Source organism: Sus scrofa, chromosome 3 (genome assembly GCF_000003025.6).
Source record: "Sus scrofa isolate TJ Tabasco breed Duroc chromosome 3, Sscrofa11.1, whole genome shotgun sequence".
NCBI classification, from domain to species: Eukaryota; Metazoa; Chordata; class Mammalia; order Artiodactyla; family Suidae; genus Sus; species Sus scrofa.
This window is the reverse complement of record NC_010445.4, coordinates 18,120,242-18,142,908: the sequence shown is the minus strand read 5'-3', so window position 1 is coordinate 18,142,908 and position 22,667 is coordinate 18,120,242. Positions and strand designations below refer to the sequence as shown.

The 22,667-nt window shown below is 50.0% G+C and overlaps 2 protein-coding genes across 3 annotated transcripts; one reads left to right on the top strand and one right to left on the bottom strand.

The window, feature by feature from the left end:
• KCTD13 (potassium channel tetramerization domain containing 13) lies at nt 1,320–18,281 on the top strand. 2 transcript variants are annotated; one of them, XM_021086431.1, is made up of 6 exons: nt 1,320–1,753; nt 4,091–4,260; nt 14,029–14,118; nt 14,210–14,262; nt 14,965–15,160; nt 17,511–18,281. In XM_021086431.1, the coding sequence occupies exons 1-6, from the start codon at nt 1,510–1,512 to the stop codon at nt 17,745–17,747; spliced, it is 990 nt and encodes a 329-aa protein (XP_020942090.1). In that variant the 5' UTR covers nt 1,320–1,509; the 3' UTR covers nt 17,748–18,281. The 2 variants fall into 2 exon arrangements, with proteins under 2 accessions (XP_020942090.1, XP_020942091.1); XM_021086432.1 differs by lacking the exon at nt 17,511–18,281 and adding an exon at nt 15,606–16,294.
• ASPHD1 (aspartate beta-hydroxylase domain containing 1) lies at nt 18,390–21,994 on the bottom strand. The gene is given in 4 exon segments (XM_005655098.3): nt 18,390–18,664; nt 19,196–19,309; nt 20,918–21,277; nt 21,280–21,994. Coding segments are annotated over 4 exon segments (1,101 nt in total). The 5' UTR covers nt 21,797–21,994; the 3' UTR covers nt 18,390–18,554.

Genomic DNA, 22,667 nt, shown 5'->3' with positions numbered 1-22,667 from the left:
GACTGTGATGGAAAAGGTCACCATTGGTCATTTTTGTGGTCTGGACAATGTTCCTGTTTTCGTGTTCAATTATGATTATGGAACAGTCTTTCAATTCATCAGAGAGGAGTTTTTTCTGAAGCTGGTGTCCTATAAAATTGTTTATGCTCAACAGGGCAACATCATAGCCTAGCTTATAGTGTCAGGCCCCCTCATAGCAACAGAGGCTTCTGAAGGAATAGTGAAAACTGGGTCCCAGTTGTCATGAGCTGCTTTTCTCTTTCTCACCAGCTACACTTGAAAAATCAGAATTGACAATATTGCCCTTTGGGTAAAACATGGGCTCTCCAGGCTAACACAGGCCCTGTTACTCCCTAATACCTTGTAACTGGTTCATTCCACTCATTTACATTCCTACCTAGCCCCTGCCATTTACATTTGCACACGTCACTCAGCAGAAAAGAAACCAAACAAGCCCAGAGAGAAGTAACACTGCCGGTGAACTGATGGCCAGGCAGAACTACAGCTTCATGCTTCATTTTCCCTCCAGCAGATTCTCCTGCTAGACATTCAGATCGACTGTTAAATGTCCCAGGTATCAGCCTCTCAACAGAATGCAGATGAGATCAGATTCAAACACTTCTCGCCACACTTTACCAGCAACGTTTTCCTAGCTTATTTCTTTCTTCCAAGGTTGGGTGTCTCACGACATAGGCTGGGATTCTAAAACCCTTGTCCAGGTTGCTCTAGCCACCCCTGACCTTCTTTCTGCCTGTTAAATATGCCAAGTGTGTCTGGTTTACGGGTCTTTGTATTTGCCCCGGGCTCTTCTTGGAACTCTCTGCCCTCCGCCTCCACATAGGCGTCTCTTCTGAGCTTCAGCTCAGTATCACTTCCTCAGAGAAGCGCTCGTCAACGGACGACCTCATCTATTCACATCCTGCATGCCCTACCTAGCATTACTGCCACCTCCTCTGGGAGGCCACCTCCGTCTGGCCTCCCTTAAGAGCTCCCCTTGGGGCTTTCGTTCGCAGCTGTCAAATGCGCGGGGCCGGGAGGCGGGAAACTGTGCCCCAACCCCTTGCCTCTCTGGGCCCCTTCCCCTTCACGCCCATGAAGCACCCTGAGAGTGGAGATACGCGAAGGGGGCAGTGTTTTCCACACAGGCAGGTGGCCAAGAGCCCTACTTCGAGTCTCCCGGACAGGCGACCTGAACACACCTCACGCGGCGCCCCGCCCTCCCGCAGCCCGCGCTCGACTCCCTCTGCCAGCCCACCGCCACCACGCATGCTCCTCCCTCCCGGCCGCGCGAGGTCGGGGGCGGGACCTTGACGCGCCTGCGCAGTTCTCGCCCGGCTTCCGGGCGGTTCCGGCGCGATGATCCAGAGGGCCAGTGTCACTAAGTAGCGGCGGGGCTTAGGGGCGTGCGGGCCCAGCGGTCCGGCCCAAGGGCTCGGGTCCCGGGGTCTCTGGGAGCGGCCGGAGGGTGCGGAGACAACCAAGGATCGTCGCCCGCCGCCGCCACCAGGCATGTCGGCCGAGGCGTCTGGCCCCGCAGCGGCGGAGGCCCAGTCCCTGGAAGTTCCTAAGCCCGCGGGTCTCGAGCCTGGCTCCGCCGCCTACGGTCTCAAGCCCCTGACCCCGAACAGCAAGTATGTGAAACTAAACGTGGGCGGTTCGCTGCACTACACCACGCTGCGCACCCTCACGGGACAGGACACCATGCTCAAGGCCATGTTCAGCGGCCGCGCGGAGGTGCTCACTGACGCCGGAGGTACGCGAGCCGCCCTTGCTTACTGTCCTGCCTCCTCCAGATCCCCGTCTCCCTTTTCTCCCAGTCTTTCTTCGCCCAGTCTTCTCACGCCCCTTCTCTCTTGCCGTCCAGTCAACTCATTCTCACTTCTTCCATCCCCTACATCCCATGGCACCTCCCTTTTCTCATTCTTCATCCCCTTCCTCCCTCGGTCTTTACACCCAGCAGTAGTAACCAGCAAATTCTCAACATGTTAGGACCAAATTTTCATTACTGCTCCCCACGGACTCTTCCACTCTTTCCTCCTCAGCTCAAAAGACTCGGGAAGCAGCCCTGGTGCCAACAGCACCCTTCCAGGCAACCTTCATCAGTTTCTTCTACCTCAGCACTGCCAGCAACCACCCCCGAGAGTTGGAGGACCTAACACAGGTCCCTACACTCTAGAAATCTATCTGTAAATAACAGACTGTCAGAGGAGAGGGCTGCTTTGGGTTTGCCAGGGACGCCAGAGTGGAGAGTGGACAGTTCTCTCTGGCAGGCGAACCTTACCTTCTCAAAGTGTGTCGCAGTCAGGTTCGGGCTCCATATGCTCAAGGGGAACCTTAAAAGTCCAGGGAGGGGGATTCAGAAGAGGTTAACAAGGATTGTGAGAGCAGGAAAATTGAAATTGGGGAGGCAGAGCTCAGTCTTCAAATATCTGCAGGTGAAGAGTTTATTGTTCAATGAATATTGGCAAAATGCCAGTTAGTGTAGGAGATAGTTTGGTAAATGAATCTGATTAAGATGAGCCTTATGGAGTTTTCTTTTTTGTGGGGGTAGGGAGAGACAATAAGCAAGTAAACATACCAAAACGAAGACAGAAACATGTAATTCCAGATGGCAATGAGGTCTATGAAGAATACAAAGGTTAAAATGGTAGTGGAGAGTGGGGTAGCATTCTTTTTTTTGTCTTTTCAGGGCCGCACCTGTGGCATATGGAGGTTCCCAGGCTAGGGGTCCAGTCAGAGCTATAACTGCCCGCCGGCACCACAGCCTCAGCAATGCAGGATCCAAACCAAGTTTTTGACCTACACCACAGCTCACAGCAACGCCAGATCCTTAACCCACTGATCGAGGCCAGGGATCGAACTGGAGTCCTCATGATACTAGCCTGGTTCGTTAGCTACTGAGCCACGACGGGAACTCCCCCCCCCCTTTTTTTTTTGGTCTTTATAGAGCTGCAGGTGCAGCATATGGAAGTTCCAGGTTGGGTCGAATTGAAGCCGTAGTTGCTGGCCACAGCCACAGCCACAACCATAGCACTGCAGGATCTGAGCCATGTCTTCGACCTACACCACAGCTTAGGGCAACACTGGATCCTTGACCCACTGAGTGAGGCCAGGGATCAAACCCGAGTCCTCATGCATACCAGCTGGGTTGTTACCACTGCGCCACAACAGGAACTCCCTGGGGTAGCATTCTAATTCAATAGGATGATCAGAAGTAACACGAGGTAGAGGTTTATTGATACGGTAATCCGGAGGAACTTTCTCTTGGTGAGAACCCTCCAGGTATAGAACAGATGTGGGAGGGAATTACTTCTGTGTGTCTGGATGTGTTGAAAAGGGGCCTGTGGGAGATCTCACTGGAGATGTTTTAAAGGCATTTTCTTGGAGTTCCCATCATGGCGCAGTGGTTAACAAATCCGACTAGGAACCATGAGGTTGCGGGTTCGGTCCCTGCCCTTGCTCAGTGGGTTAAGGATCCGGTGTTGCCGTGAGCTGTGGTGTAGGTTGCAGACGCGGCTCGGATCTCGCGTTGCTGTGGCTCTGGAGTAGGCTGGCCCTACAGCTCTGATTCGACCTCTAGCCTGGGAACTTCCATATGCCGCGGGAGCAGCCCAAAGAAATACCAAAAAAAAAAAAAAAAAAGACAAAAAAAAAATAAAGCCATTTTCTTGGATATGGCAGAGGCTTGAGACAGATGAGCATTTAGATTTTGTAGCTTTGGAGTCCTTTTTTCTTTTCTTTCCTTTTTTTTTTTTTTTGTCTTTTTACTATTTCTTGGGCTGCTCCCATGGCATATGAGGTTCCCAGGATAGGGGTCGAATCGGAGCCGTAGCCACCAGCCTACGCCAGAGCCACAGCAACTCGGGATCCGAGCCGCATCTGCGACCTATACCACAGCTCACGGCAACGCCGGATCCTTAACCCACTGAGCAAGGGCGGGGACCGAACCCGCAACCTCATGGTTCCTAGTCGGATTTGTTAACCACTGCGCCATGACGGGAACTCCTGGAGTCCTTTTTTCATTAAAATGTAGTAACTCCAGGGCCTTCAGCAAAGCCATCCTTCCTTCTGCCTCTCCCCTCCTCACCAGGTTGGGTGCTGATCGACCGGAGCGGCCGCCACTTTGGTACAATCCTCAACTACCTGCGGGACGGGTCCGTGCCACTGCCTGAGAGTACCAGAGAACTGGGGGAGCTACTGGGTGAAGCACGCTACTACCTGGTACAGGGACTGATTGAGGACTGCCAGCTGGCACTGCAGGTGAGGGTCCCTCCCCCACCTCCTGAGTCCCACCCCTATGCCCCCCTCCCTGGGAGAGCTGCCCGAGCAGTTAGGTCTTAAGACATCAAAGGAAAACAAGAGGAAATACGGGGTACTGCCTTGAGGAGTAGCCTCTGGCCTAGTCTGACTGGTCATGACCCCAGAGGATTTGGGAGTACTGACCTCTGCATTCCTACTGCCTCAGGCAGGGCCCCGTCATGCTAAGACTACTGCAGCGTTTAAATGACTGCACTCTCTACGTCTTGCTTTTTCTACCCAGCTACTCTAGCTATTACACTCCTACCTGAATAATTATCCTTAAACACAATCCCAGTTTATTTTCTCCCTTGCTTGGAAATTCCAAATAACATGCTTGTCCTACTGAGGAAAAAATAATCTACATTTAAATTGGAATAGAATGAACACCGTGATCTGGTCCTACCCTGGCAGGTGGCATTCCATCCCATCCAGGGTTTTAAATATTTTTTTTCCAGCAGTGATTTTTTTTTTTTTTTTTTGTCTTTTTGCCTTTTCTAGGGCCGCTCCTGTGACATATGGAGGTTCCCAGGCTAGGGATCTAATCAGATGGCGCTACAGCTGCCAGCCTATGCCAGAGCCACAGCAACACCAGATCCGAGCCGCGTCTGCGACCTACACCACAGCTCACGGCAATGCCAGATCCTCAACCCACTGAGCAAGGCCAGGGATCGAACCCACAACCTCATGGTTCCTAGTCGGTTTCCTTAACCACTGAACCATGACGGGAACTCCCTAGCAGTGAAATTTTTACAGAAGCAGCCACTCCTAACGAAACAGGATGGGGGGGAGTTCCCAGAGCCCTACCTTCTCTTCTGGGAATCTCTTAGGATTCTGAGGAGAAGAGCTTGGAAAGCAAGGCCAGGACTTAGGGGTTAAGGATCACCTCCACCACAGCTAACTGAGTGACCTTGATTGAGTCAATTCCTACCTCTGGCATTCTGTTCTCATCTCCCAGAAGATAGGGAAGTAAGAAAAATATGTGCAGTGTAGTGAGTTTCACATAAAGCCTTTTATTCTGTTCTATTTTTACAATGTTAAAAGTGCCCTTTCTTTTATGATACAGTATTAAAGGAGATTATGAGTTTCTTTTTTGACTCCTTTTATATATTAAAAAGTGGCAACTGAACACTTTCTGTTATCTTGGAGAGTACTTACTGGTCCTTAAAATCCAAAGTATAGAATTCCTTTGGGCAATATCCAAGTTTTTCAAACTTTTGGACTACATCTCATAGAGAAAAATGCATTTTTTACTCGAAGATATAACTAAGAGTTTTAGAAAATGATACTTTTAGTGAAATACACTCTGATATATTGTTTTCTTTCTTTCTAATGCCATTTGGGACCCTTTAAACTTCCTTCATGACCTCTCATTGGGTTACCACTTTGCAGTTTGAAAAACGTTAAAGTAGGAATTCTCTTGTGACACAGGTTCAATCCCTGGCCCTACACTGCAGGCACAGCCCCCCCCCCCCAAAAAAAAAGAAAGAAAGAAAGCAAAGATTTTGGAAGTTCATTCCTGCTCTGTAGCTTTACATTTATCTAATGTTATCTCACATCCACTGTGTGTTAGGATCAATTCTGTTATCTTTTGTGCCCCTCTTTGCCATAAAAAGACACATGAGGGAAGCTGGGAGTGTATCCAAGGTCAAGGAGCCGGTAAGCAGCAAAGCTCAGAGTCAACCCCAGTTTATTAGACTCCCACATGCATTACTTTTTCTTCTGTGCTCCAGCTGCCTCTTTTCCAAGTTTCTCCAAGACTATCTCCATCCTCACCTCTCTCAGCTAGAATATGCTTGCTTATTTGGAGGGTTTTTTTGTTTGTTTGTTTTTAAGATTGAGGTACAGAGGGGTTCCCATCCTGGCTCAGTGGTTAACGAACCCCAGCTAGCATCCATGAGGGGACTCGGGTCAAGGATCCGGAGTTGCCGTGAGCTGTGGTGTAGGTGGCAGACGCAGCTTGGATCCAGCATTGCTGTGGCTGTGGTGTAGGCTGGCAGCTGTAGCTCTGATTTGACCCCTAGCCTGGGAACTTCCACATGCCACGGGTGTGGCCCTAAAATGACAAAAGACCAAAAAAAAAAAAAAAATTCAGGAACAGAGAATTGAGTTCATCATACTTCTCAGCGCGTGGCGCTTAAACATCAGTAGTCTCTGCAGATCTTTTCTCTCTTGATTTTTCCTTCATTCCCAGTCCCTGCCCACTTCCCTGTTCCGCATAGGTACCCCTCCGGTTCTAATGTTTTAATACATGTGCTTGGATTATGTTTGTACCCTTGAAAAACTAAATCATTGTTTTGTATACATACGCATTTAAAATTTCCATAAATGGCACTGAGCTATGGATTGTGTGTTCTGTTTCTTAATTCAGCACTTTTTCCAAGATCTGTTCATGCTGCTGTATGTACCTTTAGGTCTTTGCTTCCAGCTGCTGCACAGGAATCTATGGTGTGCATTCACCGTATTTTGTTTATATGTTCCCCTGAGTTGGAGTCCTAGATTGCCTCCTACTTCCTGCCCCCATAAACAGTGCCACCATGAGCATCTTTGTTCGTGTGCCCTTGTGGGTTTTGGATCAGGGTTTCTTTTTTTTCTTTTCTTTTTTTTTTTGGATCAGGGTTTCTTATGATTATAGCTGGTAGTGGAATTGCTGGGCCTCAGGACACATATAAATGAATTTCATCAAGTATCATCAGATTATTCTCCCAAATGACTGTAGCTCCTTATACTCTTGACGTGCAGTGCATAAGGAATCCTGTTTCTGCATATCCTTGACAACACATGGCATCATCCAGCATTCTAATTTTGCCAATCTGATCAATACAGAGCGATTGCGTTTTAATTTGCATACCTCTGATTACTAATTAGATTGAGCATCTTTTCATATACTCACTATCTTTTTTGGTTTCCCCTTCTGTGAATTGCCAATTTATATTCTTTTCCAGATTTTCTGCTGAGTTTCCTATCTTTTTCATATTGCTCTGCAGGAGATTTTTTTTTTTTTTTTCAGGGCTGCACCCGAGGCATATGGAGGTTCCCAGGCTAGGGGTCCAATTGGAGCTACGGCTGATGGCCTGTGCCACAGCCACAGCAACTTGGGATCCAAGCCAAGTCTGTGACCTACACCACAGCTCATGGCAGTGCTGGATCCTTAACCCACTGAGTGAGGCCAGGGATCGAATCCGCAACCTCATGGTTCCTAGTTAGATTTGTTTCCTCTGTGCCACGATGGGCACGCCTGCAGGAGATTCATATATATTTTAGTTTAGTTCCTAGGGAGAATTAAGCCTTATTACCCTAAGGCATGTAAACTTCTACTATACATCTAGAATGGTACTATTTATTCAGTATTCTCAAAAGAGTTGAGAAAACACTTAAATCATTTGCTGGGTTTTGATATTCAATGAGGAACCAGCTGAAAAAGTCTGTTTCAGATAATAGTTTCTAGTCAGTTTTAGATGTTGCCATTATTTTCTCTTAGAATGTCACCTGTCTTTGGGATCTGTTGTTGAATAAAATATATTGATTTTTTAAAATGATAAATAACCACTTATTATTTTTAAAGCAGTATGTAAGTATTGTAGAAATTTAGAAAACACAGATAATCAAAAAAAATAAAAGCATCAAATATCCTTCCAGGTCTTTTCCTGTGTGTGTGTGTGTGTTTGCGTATGTTTACCAAAATATGATTATGCTTTATGTGCTGTATTGTAATCTGCTTTTTTTTTTTTTTTGGTTCGTTGATAACTGCCACCTTTCCATGTCAAAGAAATTTTATCTTATCTACCATCAAGGGCATACGCAAATTTCTCCACTTCCAGAAATGCTTTTTACAGCTGGTTCATTTAAACCAGGACCCAGTCTAGATCCTTGCATTACGTCTGGTTTATACGTCTTTAGGCCCAAAAAACAGTCCCTTTTTTCTCACACTGACTTGTTAAAGAGACCACCTGTTGTCCTACACAATGATCTACTTTCTAAATTTGCCTGATTTTGTTTGTTACCCTACCCTATCCTGAGTTTTCTGTAAACTAAATGGTAAATTTAAAGGCTTGATAGTAAATGTTTTGGTCAGAATACATTTTAAATAATGTTGTATATTTCATATTGTGTTAGATCGACCCATAATATTAATATGACCCATCAGTAGAAATGCTCAGAACTGGTCCCTAGGAGTTTCTGTTGTGGCTCAGTGGTAACAACCCAGCTAGTATCCATGAGGACACAGGTTCGATCCCTGGCCCTCCCAGTGGATGAAGGATCTGGCGTTGCCCTAAGATTCAGTGTAGGTCGCAGACATAGCTCAGATCCCACATTGCTGTAGCTTGAGGTATGAGCCAGCAGCTGCAGCTCCAATTCAGCGCCTAGCCTGGGAACCTCCATATGCCTCAGGTGCAGCACCCACACCCAAAAATGGCCCCTAGATTCAGGTGATGATGGTTTGATTCCTCCATTGTAGTATGTTTCCTTATTGCCAACTATAAAGCCACTTAGGCGCTTTATGAATGGCAGTTACCTTTTAACCACACGTCAATTGATAATTCTCACCTGAATTAATAATTTCACTAATTTGTAGGGTAATTATGTTATAATTTCTTCATTATTAGGTGGGAATTTTTTATTTTTTATGGCCACACCTGCAGCATATGGAACTCTCTGGGCCAGCGATTAAATGTGAGCCATAGCTGTGATCTATGCTGCAGCTGTGGCAATGCCGGATCCCTTAATCCACTATGCTTGGCCAGGGATTGAACTGTGCCCCTGCAGCAACCTGAGCCACTGCACCACAGCAGGAATGCCACGTGAGAAGTCATGCCTTTCATTGTCAACTGGAGAGATTCTTGATTTTAATAGAATCATGTTCCTATTCCCCCCCCCCCGGTGATATCTCCTCTTAGGATCTTGTTTAAGAAGTTTTTTTCTATTCTGTATTTTTAAAGTAGTTTCATCTTTGGTATATGGGTCTTTTAATCTAAATGGAACTCACTGTTGTAGACGTGGATGATGGAGGGATTTATCTTGTGTCCTCCATAGCGTGAGCTATTTTTCTCAATGCCACCTGTTACATAGTCTTTGGTACCCAGCATCCAAGATGGCCACCAGCAATTCTTTTGCCGCTTCCTAATTCAGGCTCTTGTTCAGTCCACTCCCATGCCGAAGAGGGCTGACCTATGTAACCTGTAGGAGACTGCAGAAATGATAGTGTGTGATTTCTAAAGCCAGATCATAAAAGACCTGTTTCTGCCTCTCTCGGATCATTCACTCTGGGGAAAGCCAGCTGCCATGTAAGGATACTCAGTCAGCCCTAGGGAGAAGTCCACCTGGAAGCCTCCTGCCAATGGCCAACACAGACTCCCAGCCACATGGGTGAACTGTCCTAGAAGTGGATCCTCTAGGCCCAGTCAAGTCTTCAGATAAGTACGGCCCTGGTCAACATCTGGACTCCAGCTTCATGAGAGACCCTGGCTCAGGACCACGAACTAAGCCAATCTCACATTCCTGACTCAGAGAAGCTATGTGAGATAATAAATGTGTACTGTTGGTTTAAGCTGCTAAATTTGTAGTAATTTGTTACCCAGTAACAGATAACAGATTTCGGTATCTGGAGTGGGGTTCTACCATAACAAAAACCTAAAACGTGGGAGTGGTTTTAGACCTGGGAAGTGGGCACAAGCTGGAAAAACTTTGAGGACGCTTTATTAAGAGCCTAAAGAGCTCTTCTTTTGTTTCGTTTTTTTTTTTTTGTTTTGGCCACACTTGAGGCATGTGGGAGTTCCCAGGCCAGGGATCAAACCAGAGCCAGAGTTATGACCTGTGCCACAGCTGTGGCAATACCCGATCCTTAACCCACTGCGCTACACAGGAACTTCCCTAAAGAGCTTTAAAGAGTATTCATAGAAATCTGATAACCTTTGAGGAGGCTGCAGTGTGGAACACGTTTATTGGAAAGTTCCAGAAAGGGAATCCTTGTTGTGTAGTGGCAGAAGTATCAACACTGTCTCCTACAGTACTGTAGAAAGTGGAGAACATATCTAATGAACTGAGTGATCTAGCTAAAGAAATTTCCAGCTGTACAGTAGGAAAAAAAAATGACGTATTGGGGCAATAAAAAAAAGGAAAAAAAAAAATTCCAGACAGGATGTTGAAGATTATAGTAAAACAGAAGAGGAGAAGGTAAACTAAAGGAAAAAAGAATTGAACAAAAAGGATCCAGGAATTTGGGGGCTTGCAAGTTTCCAGCCCTTCAGATAACGATTGATGATAAAATTAACAAATGGCTTGCTGGAGTTCCTGCTGTGGCATGGCGGATTAAGGATCTGGTGTTGTCTGTGCAGTGGTGCAGGTTTGATCCCTGGCCCAGTGCAGTGGGTTAAGGCTCCAGCATTGCCAGAGCTGTGGCGTAGGTTGCAGCTGCAGCTTGGATTTGGCCCCTGGCCCAGGAACTTTCATCTGCCAGAGGTGTAGCTGAGAAGGGAGAAAAATATTAACAAACGACCTCCAGGCAAAGATCACAAACAGGGCATTCTCTGTAAAACATGGTCTCAAGATGAAGCTGAGCACGTGATTGTAAAATCCTTTGTTAAGACCTCAGAATTATCCAAGAAGATGCCACAGAGAACCATCTAATCAAATAATACCACGTCTAAGAGGCTGAAGGCTGTTGTCAGGCAGCAGCCTCAGTATAAGCCCAACTAGAGAGGCACTTGTCTCACAAAGATGTGTGGGTGTGGCTTTTGTCTAATGATCTGATACTCAGGACTCATGACACACCCATTAAGTTTTTCAAGAGACTTCTGTTGGCAGAAACACTGCCAGCTTAAGACTGGAAGGGCCAGAGAATGCAAGAGAAGAAGAAGCTTTTGGACCCTCAAAATTCTACAGGCAGAAAGCAAGCTAAAGAGGAGTTCCCGTCGTGGCTCAGTGGTTAACGAATCCAGCTAGGAACCATGAGGTTGCAGGTTCGATCCCTGGCCTTGCTCAGTGGGTTAAGGATCCGGCGTTGCCGTGAGCTGTGGTGTAAGTTGTAGATGGGGCTCGGATCCCGTGTTGCTGTGGCTCTGGCGGAGGCTGGCAGCTACAGCTCCAATTCGACCCCTAGCCTGGGAACCTCCATATGCCCTGGGAGTGGCCCAAGAAATGACGAAAGAAAGAAAAGAAATCTAAAGAAACTATGGAGCTGCAAATATGGACTGTCTTTCATGGAGAAGGAAAGATGGCTCAGGTCTAGAGAATGATTCCTGGACAGGATTAGACATCAGCGAGCTCCCAACCTTTGTCCAACTGGATTATCGAATTTCTATGAAGGAACTTTGACTTCTCTGCTTCCTGCTGCCCCCCTTGACCTTTTGAACGAGAGTGGTTATCCCAATGCCTGGTCCACCAGTGCATACTGAGAGTGTGGATGAGATAACAAGTCTCTTGAGTTCACAGGTCTTCAGATCCAGAGGAAATGTACTTAAGGAGCTGTAGTTAAGAGCTACTCCCAAGGAGCAGCATCCCTACCTAGACCTGATTTAGATGACGAGATTCTGTACTTAGTGCTGTAATGGGATGGGACTTTGGAGGATCTTGGGAGAAGGTGAGTGTGTTTTGCATATGCAAACAGTATGAATCAATGGGAGCCAGAAAGTGGACTAGGGCACCAGCCTCCAAGGGAGTCCCCAGTTATCCCTGTTTCCTTGTGGTGTTCCCTCCCACACTGAATAGGGCTAGCAAAACTAGATCATAAAAGACAATAAGAGTCCTCTTGTGGCTCAGAGGGTTAAGGATCCGGCATCGTCAGTGCTGTGGCTCCAGGAGCTGGATTCACTCCCTGGCTCAGGAACTTCCACATGCCACAGGGGTGGCCAAAAAAAGAAACAACAACAAAAACCAGTAAGGTCTCCATCTTGCTCTGTCTTGGATTATTTGCTCTGGAGAAGCCAGCTGCCATATTGTGAGGACACTCAAACAACCCTATGGAAAGGCCTCAGTGACAGGGATCAAATATTTCCTGCTGACAGCCAGCGTGCATTTACCAGTCATATGAATAAGCTTTCTCAGAAACAAATTCTCCAGACCCAGACGTGCCTTCAGATTACTGCAGCCTCAGCCGACTTGACACTAAGCTCATGAGAGACCCCATGCCAAAAGCACTCAGCTAAGCCACTCCTGAACTCCTAACCCACAGAAACAGAAAATAAGTATTTGTCATTGCTTTAAGCTGTTCAGTTTTGGGACAGTTTGTTACACAACAGTAACTAAGACACACTTGCCCCACTGATGTGTGATGTTCTCTCTATAAATACCAGTTCTCTTGTGTACACTAGTATGTTTCCAAGTTCTCTAGTGTGTTTTTTGTTGTTTTTGTTTGTTTGTTTGTTCCTGCACCAGAACTGCAGTGTTGTCATGATTATGGCTTTGTAAGATCTCTTCATATCTGGTAGAGTCAGTCTCTCTTGTTTGACTATTTTTAAAAATAGACGTGAGGAGTTCCTCTTGTGGCTTGGTGGGTTAAGAACCTGACATAGTGTCCATGAGGATGCAGGTTCAATCCCTGGCCTGGATCAGTGGGTTAAAGATCTGGCATCGCTGCAAGCTGTGGCGTAAGTCGCAGATGCAGCTAGGATCTAGTGTTGCTGTGGCTGAGGCATAGGCCTCAGCTGCAGCTCCAATTGTTGACCCCTAGCCTGGGAACCTCCATATGCCGCAGGTGGGGCTGTAAAAAGAAAAAAAAAATTAACCTAAGTAATGGTAGATTTATTCTTCCATATTAATTTTAGAAAGTCTTAGGAGTTTCCAAAAAAAAAAAAATCTTTTGGAGTTTATATTAGGATTGCACATCTAGAGAGCAATGGCAATTGTGGCTCAGCAAAAACAAATCTGGCTAGCATCCGTGAGGACACAGGTTCAATCCCTGGCCTCGCTCAGTGGGTTAAGGATCCAGCGTTGCCGTGAGCTGTGGTGTAGGTTGCAGACACGGCTTGGATCCTGTGTTACTGTGGCTGTGGTGTAGGCCAGCGGCTGCAGCTCCAATCTGACCCCTAGCCTGGGAACCTCCATATATATGCTTTGGGTGTAGCCATTAAAAAAAAAAAGACGAAAAAGAATTGCATATCTCATATCTCGGTTAGGCGAGGCAAGAGGGGTTTTGGCGTGAAGATTCTAAAAGAAGAGGAAAGAAACCTAGGTATCTAGTTCTGATTCTCCCTCCAACCTCCCAGGCAGCCTGGTTCACTCGTTCAACCGATAACTTATTGCGCATCCACTGTATACTAGCTACTTATTCCCTGGGAAGAGATCATAGCAAATACGCCAAGAAAAAACAAGGAAACATGAGGAACTACATGCCATGAAGGCGAACTGATCATGTGAAAAGGAAGCAGTAGAGGAGGCTGCTTAGCCAGGGAGCTTAGGGAGGAGGACCAGCACCCTCCTAGGGATCCTGTTTGAGTTGGGATCTAAATGGCATGAGAGGGGCCAGCCATGCAAACAACTGAGTGCAGACCGTGCCAGGCAGTGGGAGCAGCAAAGGGCCCAGTGGACACAAGCTGGATGTGTGAAGGGACAGGTGAGGCCGAAGCCCAGCAGGCAAGGGAGCCTGGTAGAGAGGAGACCAGCGTTGGCATCCCGCAGAGCCCTGTGGACCACTAAGGAGTCTGGACTTTTTCCCGAAGGCAACAAGCAGCTTTGGAAGTAGGGGAGTGAGTGCCCCTTGGTCGTGCTGTTAATCACCTTCCGCTTCTTCTCCAGCAAAAAAGGGAGAACGTGTCCCCGCTGTGCCTCATCCCCACGGTGACATCTCCCCGGGAGGAGCAGCAGCTCCTGGCCAGCACCTCCAAGGTGAGGCCCCTGAGCCCTGTCAGGGTGGAGGCTGGGGGCCTGTCCCTGCAGCCTGACCCCCCACCCTTCTCCATCCTCTCTCCCCCGACAGCCCGTGGTGAAGCTCCTGCACAACCGCAGTAACAACAAGTACTCCTACACCAGGTGACCGTGGGGGCGGGGAGGTGCAGTGGGTGGAATCCTGGGCTCAGCCCTGCTCCCGACCCAGGGGGAGGGTTACAACCACACAGAGGGACGAAAAGGTTCCTGCCCGGATGCAAACTCCAGCTCTGCCGCTTACCCACCGGGTACTTGGGACAGGTCATTTTGGTTTGCGTTTGCCGAGTTCCTTTTACTTCTTTTAATCCTTCTGAGCTTCGGCTTTATCTTCAGTTAACTGGGGTCCAGGTAAGGATTAGATGACAATAACTCACATTTCCTAGTGCTTAGTTTATACCAGGCATGAGTTGAAGTATAGCTCTCCCTATATTTATTCACAAAACCCTCACGGTTGTCAGGAGATTTCATGATCTCCATTTTACAGGTGAGCCAATTGAGGCACCAAGAAGTGAAGTAACTGGCTTCGCGTCACTCCATTAAAAAGTGGTGGAGCTAGGATGCCAGGTGAGGCAGCGTGGCTCCAGAGCCTGCCTCAGTAGCCACTCTGCCGTGCTGGCCTTTGCTCAGCAAATGCTGCTGCTTCCTTTGTGAAGCCTGCTTAGCCGGGCCCCAAGGCCAGAGGAAGCTGCTGGGCCCCGAACTCGCAGGCAGGACTCGAGTGCTGGGTATCTGGGCCCCTGTGCTGGGAGGAGCAGAGGGAGGAGAGAAGCCAGTTTTGCTGAGGCCTCCTGGCCCCCTGGTCCTCAGCACTTCAGACGACAACCTGCTTAAGAACATCGAGCTGTTTGACAAGCTGGCCCTGCGCTTCCACGGGCGGCTGCTTTTCCTCAAGGATGTTCTGGGGGACGAGATCTGCTGCTGGTCTTTCTACGGGCAGGGCCGCAAAATCGCCGAGGTGTGCTGCACCTCCATTGTCTATGCCACGGAGAAGAAGCAGACCAAGGTCAGAAGGGGTTAAGGGCCTGGCCAGGGAGGGCTGTGGAGGTGGGCAGGACCAGCACCCTGGACAGAGGCGGCTCAGCCAGTCAGGTGGTGGGGGACGTCCATCCCTGGGAGGCAGGAGCTGGGGTTCAAGTTCTGGGGTCTTAGCTCTGTCATCTTGGGCAAGTCATCTTACTTCTGTGGGTTTCTGCTTCTTAACCTGTGAAAGGAGGGTGTTGGATTAGAGTGGGATTCTTAGCGTAGGCCAGTTGGGTCTCAAGGCTAGCTTGAAGACCCAACTTCAAGCAGTTGTAGGAGTATGTATACGTGTTTCTGTCTAGAAGAACAATAGTCATTGTTAGAATCTCTGAACAGCCCATGGCCCGGAGCAGGCTCTTAAAACCTCAGGACCTTGGAACACACTGAGATGGTAGGCCCTGAGTCACTAACATAGCAGTCATTAGCAGATACTTCCTGAGCACTGCAAGAGGCTTGAAGTGAAGATGAATGAAGTGCTGAGGAGAGTACAGGCTCTCTGTCGTGACCTCTGGCTCCTGATGCTCTCATCATGACCTGGACATGAAGGATGTGCCCCAGATACACCAGAGATCTTGAAGTCTCTAAGCACCCAGAGCTATCTCACACCTCCCTACCTTGGCACCCACTATTCCCTCTTCTTGGAATTATTTTTTCCCATTCCTATCTGCCTCGTGAATTTGTGCTTAATCTTTAATAAGAACTAAGCCAGGCATCACTTTCTTTGGGACACCTTCGCTCATGAACTTTCGACCCAACATCCCCAGACTAGGTTGGTTATATCCCCTTCTCAGCTAAACACAGTGTTGACTGTAATCTCCCAGGATGGAGTGGGGGGTGTTTACTTCAGCAGCAAGGAGTTAGCTTCTTCTGGGGAGAGCTGTATCTTTCCTCCCCCCCATCTCTCTAGCACTAGCCGGGCCTTTATCACACAGCAGAGGCTGGGAAACACTGAATGCATAACCCAGTTTCCAAGCAGCTTCCTCCATAATTGGAAAGACAGGAAGACCAGCCAGTTATAAGAACATAGCTTAGGAGTTCCCGTCGTGGCGCAGCAGAAACGAATCCAACTAGGAACCGTGAGGTTGCAGGTTCTATCCCTGACCTTGCTTAGTGGGTTGAAGATCTGGTGTCACCGTGAGCTGTGATGTGTCATAGATGCAGCTCAAATCTGGCGTTGCTGTGGCTGTGCTGTAGGACGGCAGCTGTAGCTCCGATTAGACCCTTAGCCTGGGAACCTCCATATGCCGAGGATGTGGCCCTAAAAAGAAAAAGAGGAAAAAAAGAACGTAGCTTATTAAGGGTTTTGTTGTTTATATCCCTCCCAGTCACGCCCGGGGGACCCTTGACCACGTCTTCACTTCATCCCTCTGTGCTCTTCCTTCACTTCGCCTCGTTGCATTGCCCTCCTTGCTGCTGATCTTCAAATATACTAAGTGCATTCCTGTCCCAGAGCTCTTAGCCTTGCTCTTGCTTGGACTGATTCTTCTCTAGTTCTCCACCTGGTTCCTTCCCTCCCTTCCTTTGGCAGTTGGTTGAATGTCACCTTCTCAGGAGGCCTTCTCTGAGCTCCCTCTTTAAAGTTGTAACATTCCTGGCCGTGGCCATCCCCACTCCCTTTTCCTGCTATAATTTCCCCGTAACATTTTTCATCTTCTGACACTTTATACTTTGTCACGTGTATGTCTGGGTGCTCCCCGTAAAACACAAACTCCCTGCGGACGGGAACTTGGCCGGTTTTGTGCATTGCCATGTTCCCGTTGCCTGGAACCACACCTGGTCCAGTGCAGTCACTCAGGAAATATCTGTCAACTGAAAAAAAAAAAAAAAAAATAGGAGTTCCCGTTGTGGTGCAGTGGTTAACGAATCCGACTAGGAACCATGAGGTTGCGGGTTCAATCCCTGGCCTTGCTTAGTGGGTTAAAGCTCTGGCGTTGCCGTGAGCTGTGGTGTAGGTTCCACATGGGGCTTGGATCCCGAGTTGTTGTGGCTCTGGTGTAGGCCAGCGGCTACAGCTCCATTTAGACCCCTAGCCTGGGAACCTCCATATGCTGTGGAAAGCGGCCCTAGAAAAGGCAAAAAGGCAAAAAAAGTAAAATAAAAGAGCCAAGAAACTTGGCAGCAAAGGAGAGAAAACAACCCTGCCTGACTTCAGAGCTGGACCTTGCAGTACAAGTGTGACTTTGCTGAATAAAGAAGTCGCAAAGACAGTCCAGGCTAGAGGAAGCTGTGAGCGCAGAGGCCAGGAGGTGTGCCAGCCCAGGAGCCGCCTATGGAGGGGAAGGCTGTGTTGCCAGGCCAGAGGGAGGGAGCTTGGGGTTGCTGGCCTTTTGCAGGTGGAATTCCCAGAGGCCCGCATCTTTGAAGAGACCCTCAACATCCTGATCTACGAGACTCCCCGGGGTCCAGACCCTGCCCTCCTCGAAGCCACCGGGGGTGCAGCTGGAGGTGGCGGGGCAAGCCGAGGGGAAGATGAGGAGAACCGAGAACACCGTGTCCGCAGGATCCACGTCCGGCGCCACATCACCCACGACGAGCGTCCTCACGGCCAACAGATTGTCTTCAAGGACTGAGCTTTGACCTGAGTTTTCCACCCCCGGCCACTGGGACCTGGTCCCTCTCCTCTCCCTTTTCCTCTCCTTCCCCGACCTTTGCCCCGGCTTTGCTGGCCAAGTCGTGGGTCTTCCTGCCATCCCTTCGTTGCATGGTACCGTTCACTTTGGCCCTCTCCCGTCCATTCCCATCTCATTGCTAACCAGAGGGTGCATTCCAGCCCTTCCCCTCAAAGGCCTTCAGAAGGCCTGCATTCAGCCCCTCATCCTCGTCCTGCTCTCTTCCCTCCCCAGCTGGTTTAAAAGGATTTAGAACTCCCCGTCTCTTTTTTTAGTACCTCGTACATGCCAAAGTGTCAAGCCAGCCCCACTGCGTTTGGAGCCGCCTCCTCACCGCCGTGCAGGGTAGCGCACCTCCCTCCTCCCTCCCCACCATCCTCCCACCTCCTTAACTTTGTACGAGGCTGGCCTGGGCCTGCACCTGCTCAGCATCTTCTCGATCTGTTTCGTATTATTTATTTTAATTTTCTATTAAATTATTGGAATAAAGTTGAACTGAGCGTCTGGTGCTGGCTCCCAAGGAGAGGGCCAGGGAGACGGCTTGTCAGGGAGGTATCTGGTATCTCTCCTTGGGCTAGTAGCCGGGAATGAAGTAGTCAGGAGTGAGGAGAAGGTTTAAAATCTGTATTTCAGCGTTCACTGGCCAGTTCCCACCCTCAGCCCCCCACCCCCACCCCGTGCAATGGAGAGGTGGTCCTGGCTCCCACTCAAGCCGTCCCCGAGTGCAGCCTCTCGCCAGTCTAGGTGTCTGAAGGGGAACACCTTCCCTCAGGGGTCTGGTGCGAAGACAAAGTCAAGGGCCTGGCGTTCCGCCCCAGCCACATTGGGATGCCAGAGGTCCACGATGAAGACCACTCGAGGCCCATCTTCCGGAGAGCCTAGGGAACATGGGATGGAGACAGCTGAGCAGCTGACCTTAACTCCCTGTATGCTCCCCAAATACGAAAGCAAATCCTTTGTACGTAAGTGTCCGAAACTGTTCTAATCCCTTCTGAGTATTAACTCTTAATCATCCACACAAACTATGAGCTCGTACCCTAAATTATTCCCATTTTATACATAGTAATGGAGGCACACAGAGGCTAAATGACTCGCCCAAGGTCACACTGCTAAAAGCGCCCGAGGTAGGACAGGACCCCAGGTGGCCTAGGGCCCAGGTCTTGTGCTGTGGACCACTTTGCTATCCATGTGCATTCACTCAGTTCACCCTTGCAGTCGCCTGATGAAGAAGGTGGTGGGCCCGTTTCACAGGTGACTGGAGAAATGATGTGACTTGCACAAGGTCCTGCGACCGGAAAATGATGGTGTAGGACAGGAGGACAGTTGGGCCTGAGTCCTCCACAGCCTCTAGTCTGTTCCCTTTCACACTCTCGTCCCTCATCCTCCCAGCGGCCTGGGAGCCCCCTTACCATTATGAGCCACCGTGTGCAGGAAGGAGTCGTCCACCAGCAGGCAGTGTCCCTCAGCCCAGCACTGGGGCTCACCCCCAACCACCAGCTCACAGCCAGGGGGAATCTTCAGGCCTGTAGAAAGAGATCAGGGCCTCCAGCCCTCCTGCCTCCATCGAAGGAGCCCACCCCATTCAGTGAAACAGCAGACCGGAGGGTCTTACAGGCCAGGCTCTCTGGAAGGTGACCCACATACTGGATACAGTACTGGATGAAAGAAATGCTAGGTGATAGGGGGAAAGGCAGTGCAAAACACAGTCTGTCGTTTCAGAGAAAAGGGAAGCCTTCCTGAAGGAAGGAGCATCTCCCCTTGGGCTTCTCCTGGGCCCTCTCTCCTCAGAAGGCATAAAATGGATGGCTCCATCCTGCCAAGGGCCACACAGGTAAGTGCTGTGGGGAAACCGAGGAGCCAGCTCAAATAGTGGGAAATAGGACGACATCCCAGAGGGGGTGTGGCACCGGACAGTGTGAGTCGTGACGGCTAAGTAGGGGTTTCCCAAGAGGTGGTAAGGGGGAGAGACAGTCTAGGCTAAGAGCCTGTGTGTGGCATCTGCCAGGATCAGCCAAAAGGCCTTCATGATTTAGAGCGTGCCGGGAGGCATGGGAAAGAAGGGACCGGGTGAGAAATGAGAGAAAAGATCTGGGCTTGATCACATTCAACCAGCAGCACAGGAGATGATTTTAGGCAAAACAAGGTCATGACATTGAATGACAGAAAACAAGTTTTTTTTTCCCCCTCCCTATTTTCTTTCAATCTTTAAAATATAGAAAAGAAAATCTCAGTTTAGTGCCTCCCATAGCTTTAACATTGCTCTTTTTTTGGGAGTTCCCTTTGTGGCTCAGTGGTTAACGAACCTGGCTAGGATCCATGAGGATGAGGGTTCGCTCCCTGGCCCCGTTCAGTGGGTTAAGGATCCGGTGTTGCCGTGAGCTGTGGTGTAGGTCACAGACATGGCTCGGATCTCGCATTGCTGTGGCTATGGCGTAGGCTGGCAGCTGTAGCTCTGATTCGGCCCCTAGCCTGGGAGCCTCCGTATGCCACCAGTGAGACCCTAAAAACAAAGAACAAAAAAAATTGCTCTTTTTTAAAGGAGGAGAGTGGAGGCTTTAGTCTCAGACTGGAGTATTTTTGCTAGAATTTTTAAGCTTGCTTTTTAAAATTTAAATTTGTTTTTATGAATAATTTCTTTTTAAGGTAATTAGTCCTGATTATCGTTATTCTATAAAGATTCCTTTAAGAAGTAACAATTCATATCGCTCCTACATTTACAGTGTGCAGGGTATTTTGTTGTTATTTTGGCCGTGCCTTTGGCATACGGAAGTTCCCAGATCAGGGATCTAACCTGAGCCACGAGAGTGACATCGCTAAGTCCTTAACTGGTAGGCCACCAGGGAACTCCTAAAGATTCCTTTTAAAATAAGTAAAACAAAATGGGAGGGGCGAGGAGAGAAAACGAAGAAACAGAGGACAGGTGGTAAATGACTCTGGGAAAGCGTATGAAGATGGTTTGCAGAGCACTGAGGCTCAGGAAATGCTACTGTAGACAACAGGGAGTCATGGAAGATTTCTGAGAGGAAAGGCATGATCAGAAACAGGGTAAAAGATCAGGTGGCAGAGAAAAGGAGAGTCTGGAGGGGGAATTGTGGCAGCAAGAAGGTTGTCTGTAAGCAGCATCTACTTACCCAGATGGCATCTGACCCGGGCATTGGTGGGCCCACAGCGGCCCTCAAGCCGGGCCCCAGGCAGGAGGACAGAAAAGCCAGCATTGCCGAAGGTGTTGGCACTCATAAAGCTTCGCAGCCCCCTCAGTGCCCGATAGGCCCCAGGGCACCGGCGGCAGTTGCTGGGTTGGCACCGGCCTGCTTGGTACAGCAGGAGCTGGTAGCACCCAGGGGCCAGTGGTGGGGACCAGCCCCGAGGCAGAGGGGTAGTCCCTGAGAAGTCCCAGCTCACAGCCCCAAAGTCCCGCAAAATGGCAGGGAAGCTGCTCTCCAGGAGCTCCACGTCATGCCGCTGGGCATCCCGTGGCACAAAGGGGCTGAGGGCAGGTCTGGCAGGAAAAGCAGGCCTGGGCGCTGAATGCCCAGGACCCCTGGCCCTCCCCCAGGGCCTGGGCCCCCCTGAGCCGCCCGCCTCACCCTACCCATCCCAGCCCAAGAGTAGCGCCTGGCGTAGGCCCGAAGGCGACGGCTCACTAGGCCTTCTGTCCTGTGTCCTTCCCCAGACTCCCCAGAGCTCCCTGGGCTTGGCCTGCCACCTTCAGAGCACCCCCCAGGCCCACCACTGCCAGCCCTAGCCTGACTCCCAGCCTCCAGGGCCTGCAAGTCTTGGGAGCCCAGGCGGTAGCAGTACCAGAGAAACAGGGAAGTGAGGGCGCCAAGGAGCAGGGTGAGGGCAGAGGAGGCCAGAGGCAGTGGCCATGTGGGCATGAGGGGCAGAGAGGCCCTGGCCAAGAGACCTGGGGCATCTTCCAGACCCCAGTTCCCCTGTCCCCCCAGTTCTCCACCGGTTCCCTCCACGGCTGCTCCCTGGTGACCCGCTAGGCTGTTTCCCTTCCACATTCCCACCTGCTTCTCTCTCCTTCTGAGGGCCTCTCTCCACCTTGTAGCTCCCTCTTTCTCCCTTCCTTCATGTACCCCTTAACCCTCCTTCCCTTTCTCTCTGTCCTCGCCCCTCCTATCTCTTCCTTCTCCTTCCAACTCTTTCCTCTTTCTCTTTTGCCCCTTTTCTCCTCTACTTTCTCCTCCCAGTAGTTTCCTCTCTCTCCCTCAGTCTCCTTTCTCCACTGTCTCCCCCTCTCTTCTCTCCTCCCTCTACCCCCCCCACCTATCTCTTCGCTTTATCCTTCCCTCCCCCTCCCCCTTGCCTTCTAGCTCCCCTAGACTGCAGTTCCTACCCCACCTGGACCCGCAGCCCCGGGAACCCGCAACCAGCCGTCGGGAACCCGCAACCAGCCGTCCTCCGCAGCGACTTCTCTCTCTCCTTCCAACCCCCTCTCCTTCTTGCCCTTGCTTCTCACTCGACCCGACCCGCGGGTTCTCTCTCTCTCTCCCTCTCCCTCTCCCTCGCTCGCTCTCTCTCCTACTCGCTCCTTCCTTGGCTCCCACTCACCCTGACGTCACCCCTCCCCACAGTCCTCTCAGCTTAGCTACCCCCGCCCTCGCCCAGTGGCCGCGGCAACTCAGCCGGGTTGAAGGCGGGGGGTGGGGTGGTCTCCGGATTTGCCTCCCCCGGCCCGGACCGGGTGCCACGTGGGGTTCAGGGGGCACAACGCCAACCTCCAGCGCCCCGCAATGCGAAAAAGGGGCGGGGCTGGTGGAGGGGCGGGGCAATCTAAGGGGCGGGGCAAGCGCGCCGACCGATGGACGAGGCTGGCGGTCTCAGACTGCAGACGGGGGACACTGCGGCCTGTCCGTGGGTCAGCCGATCCCT

Bases quoted from the DNA above. Each gene is read 5' to 3' on its own strand.
- KCTD13 (XM_021086431.1), top strand. From the start codon at position 1,510: ATGTCGGCCGAGGCGTCTGGCCCCGCAGCGGCGGAGGCCCAGTCCCTG. The intron at 4,261-14,028 runs GTGAGGGTCCCT...CTTCTTCTCCAG, and splicing joins ACTGCCAGCTGGCACTGCAG to CAAAAAAGGGAGAACGTGTC. The intron at 14,119-14,209 runs GTGAGGCCCCTG...CTCCCCCGACAG, and splicing joins TCCTGGCCAGCACCTCCAAG to CCCGTGGTGAAGCTCCTGCA.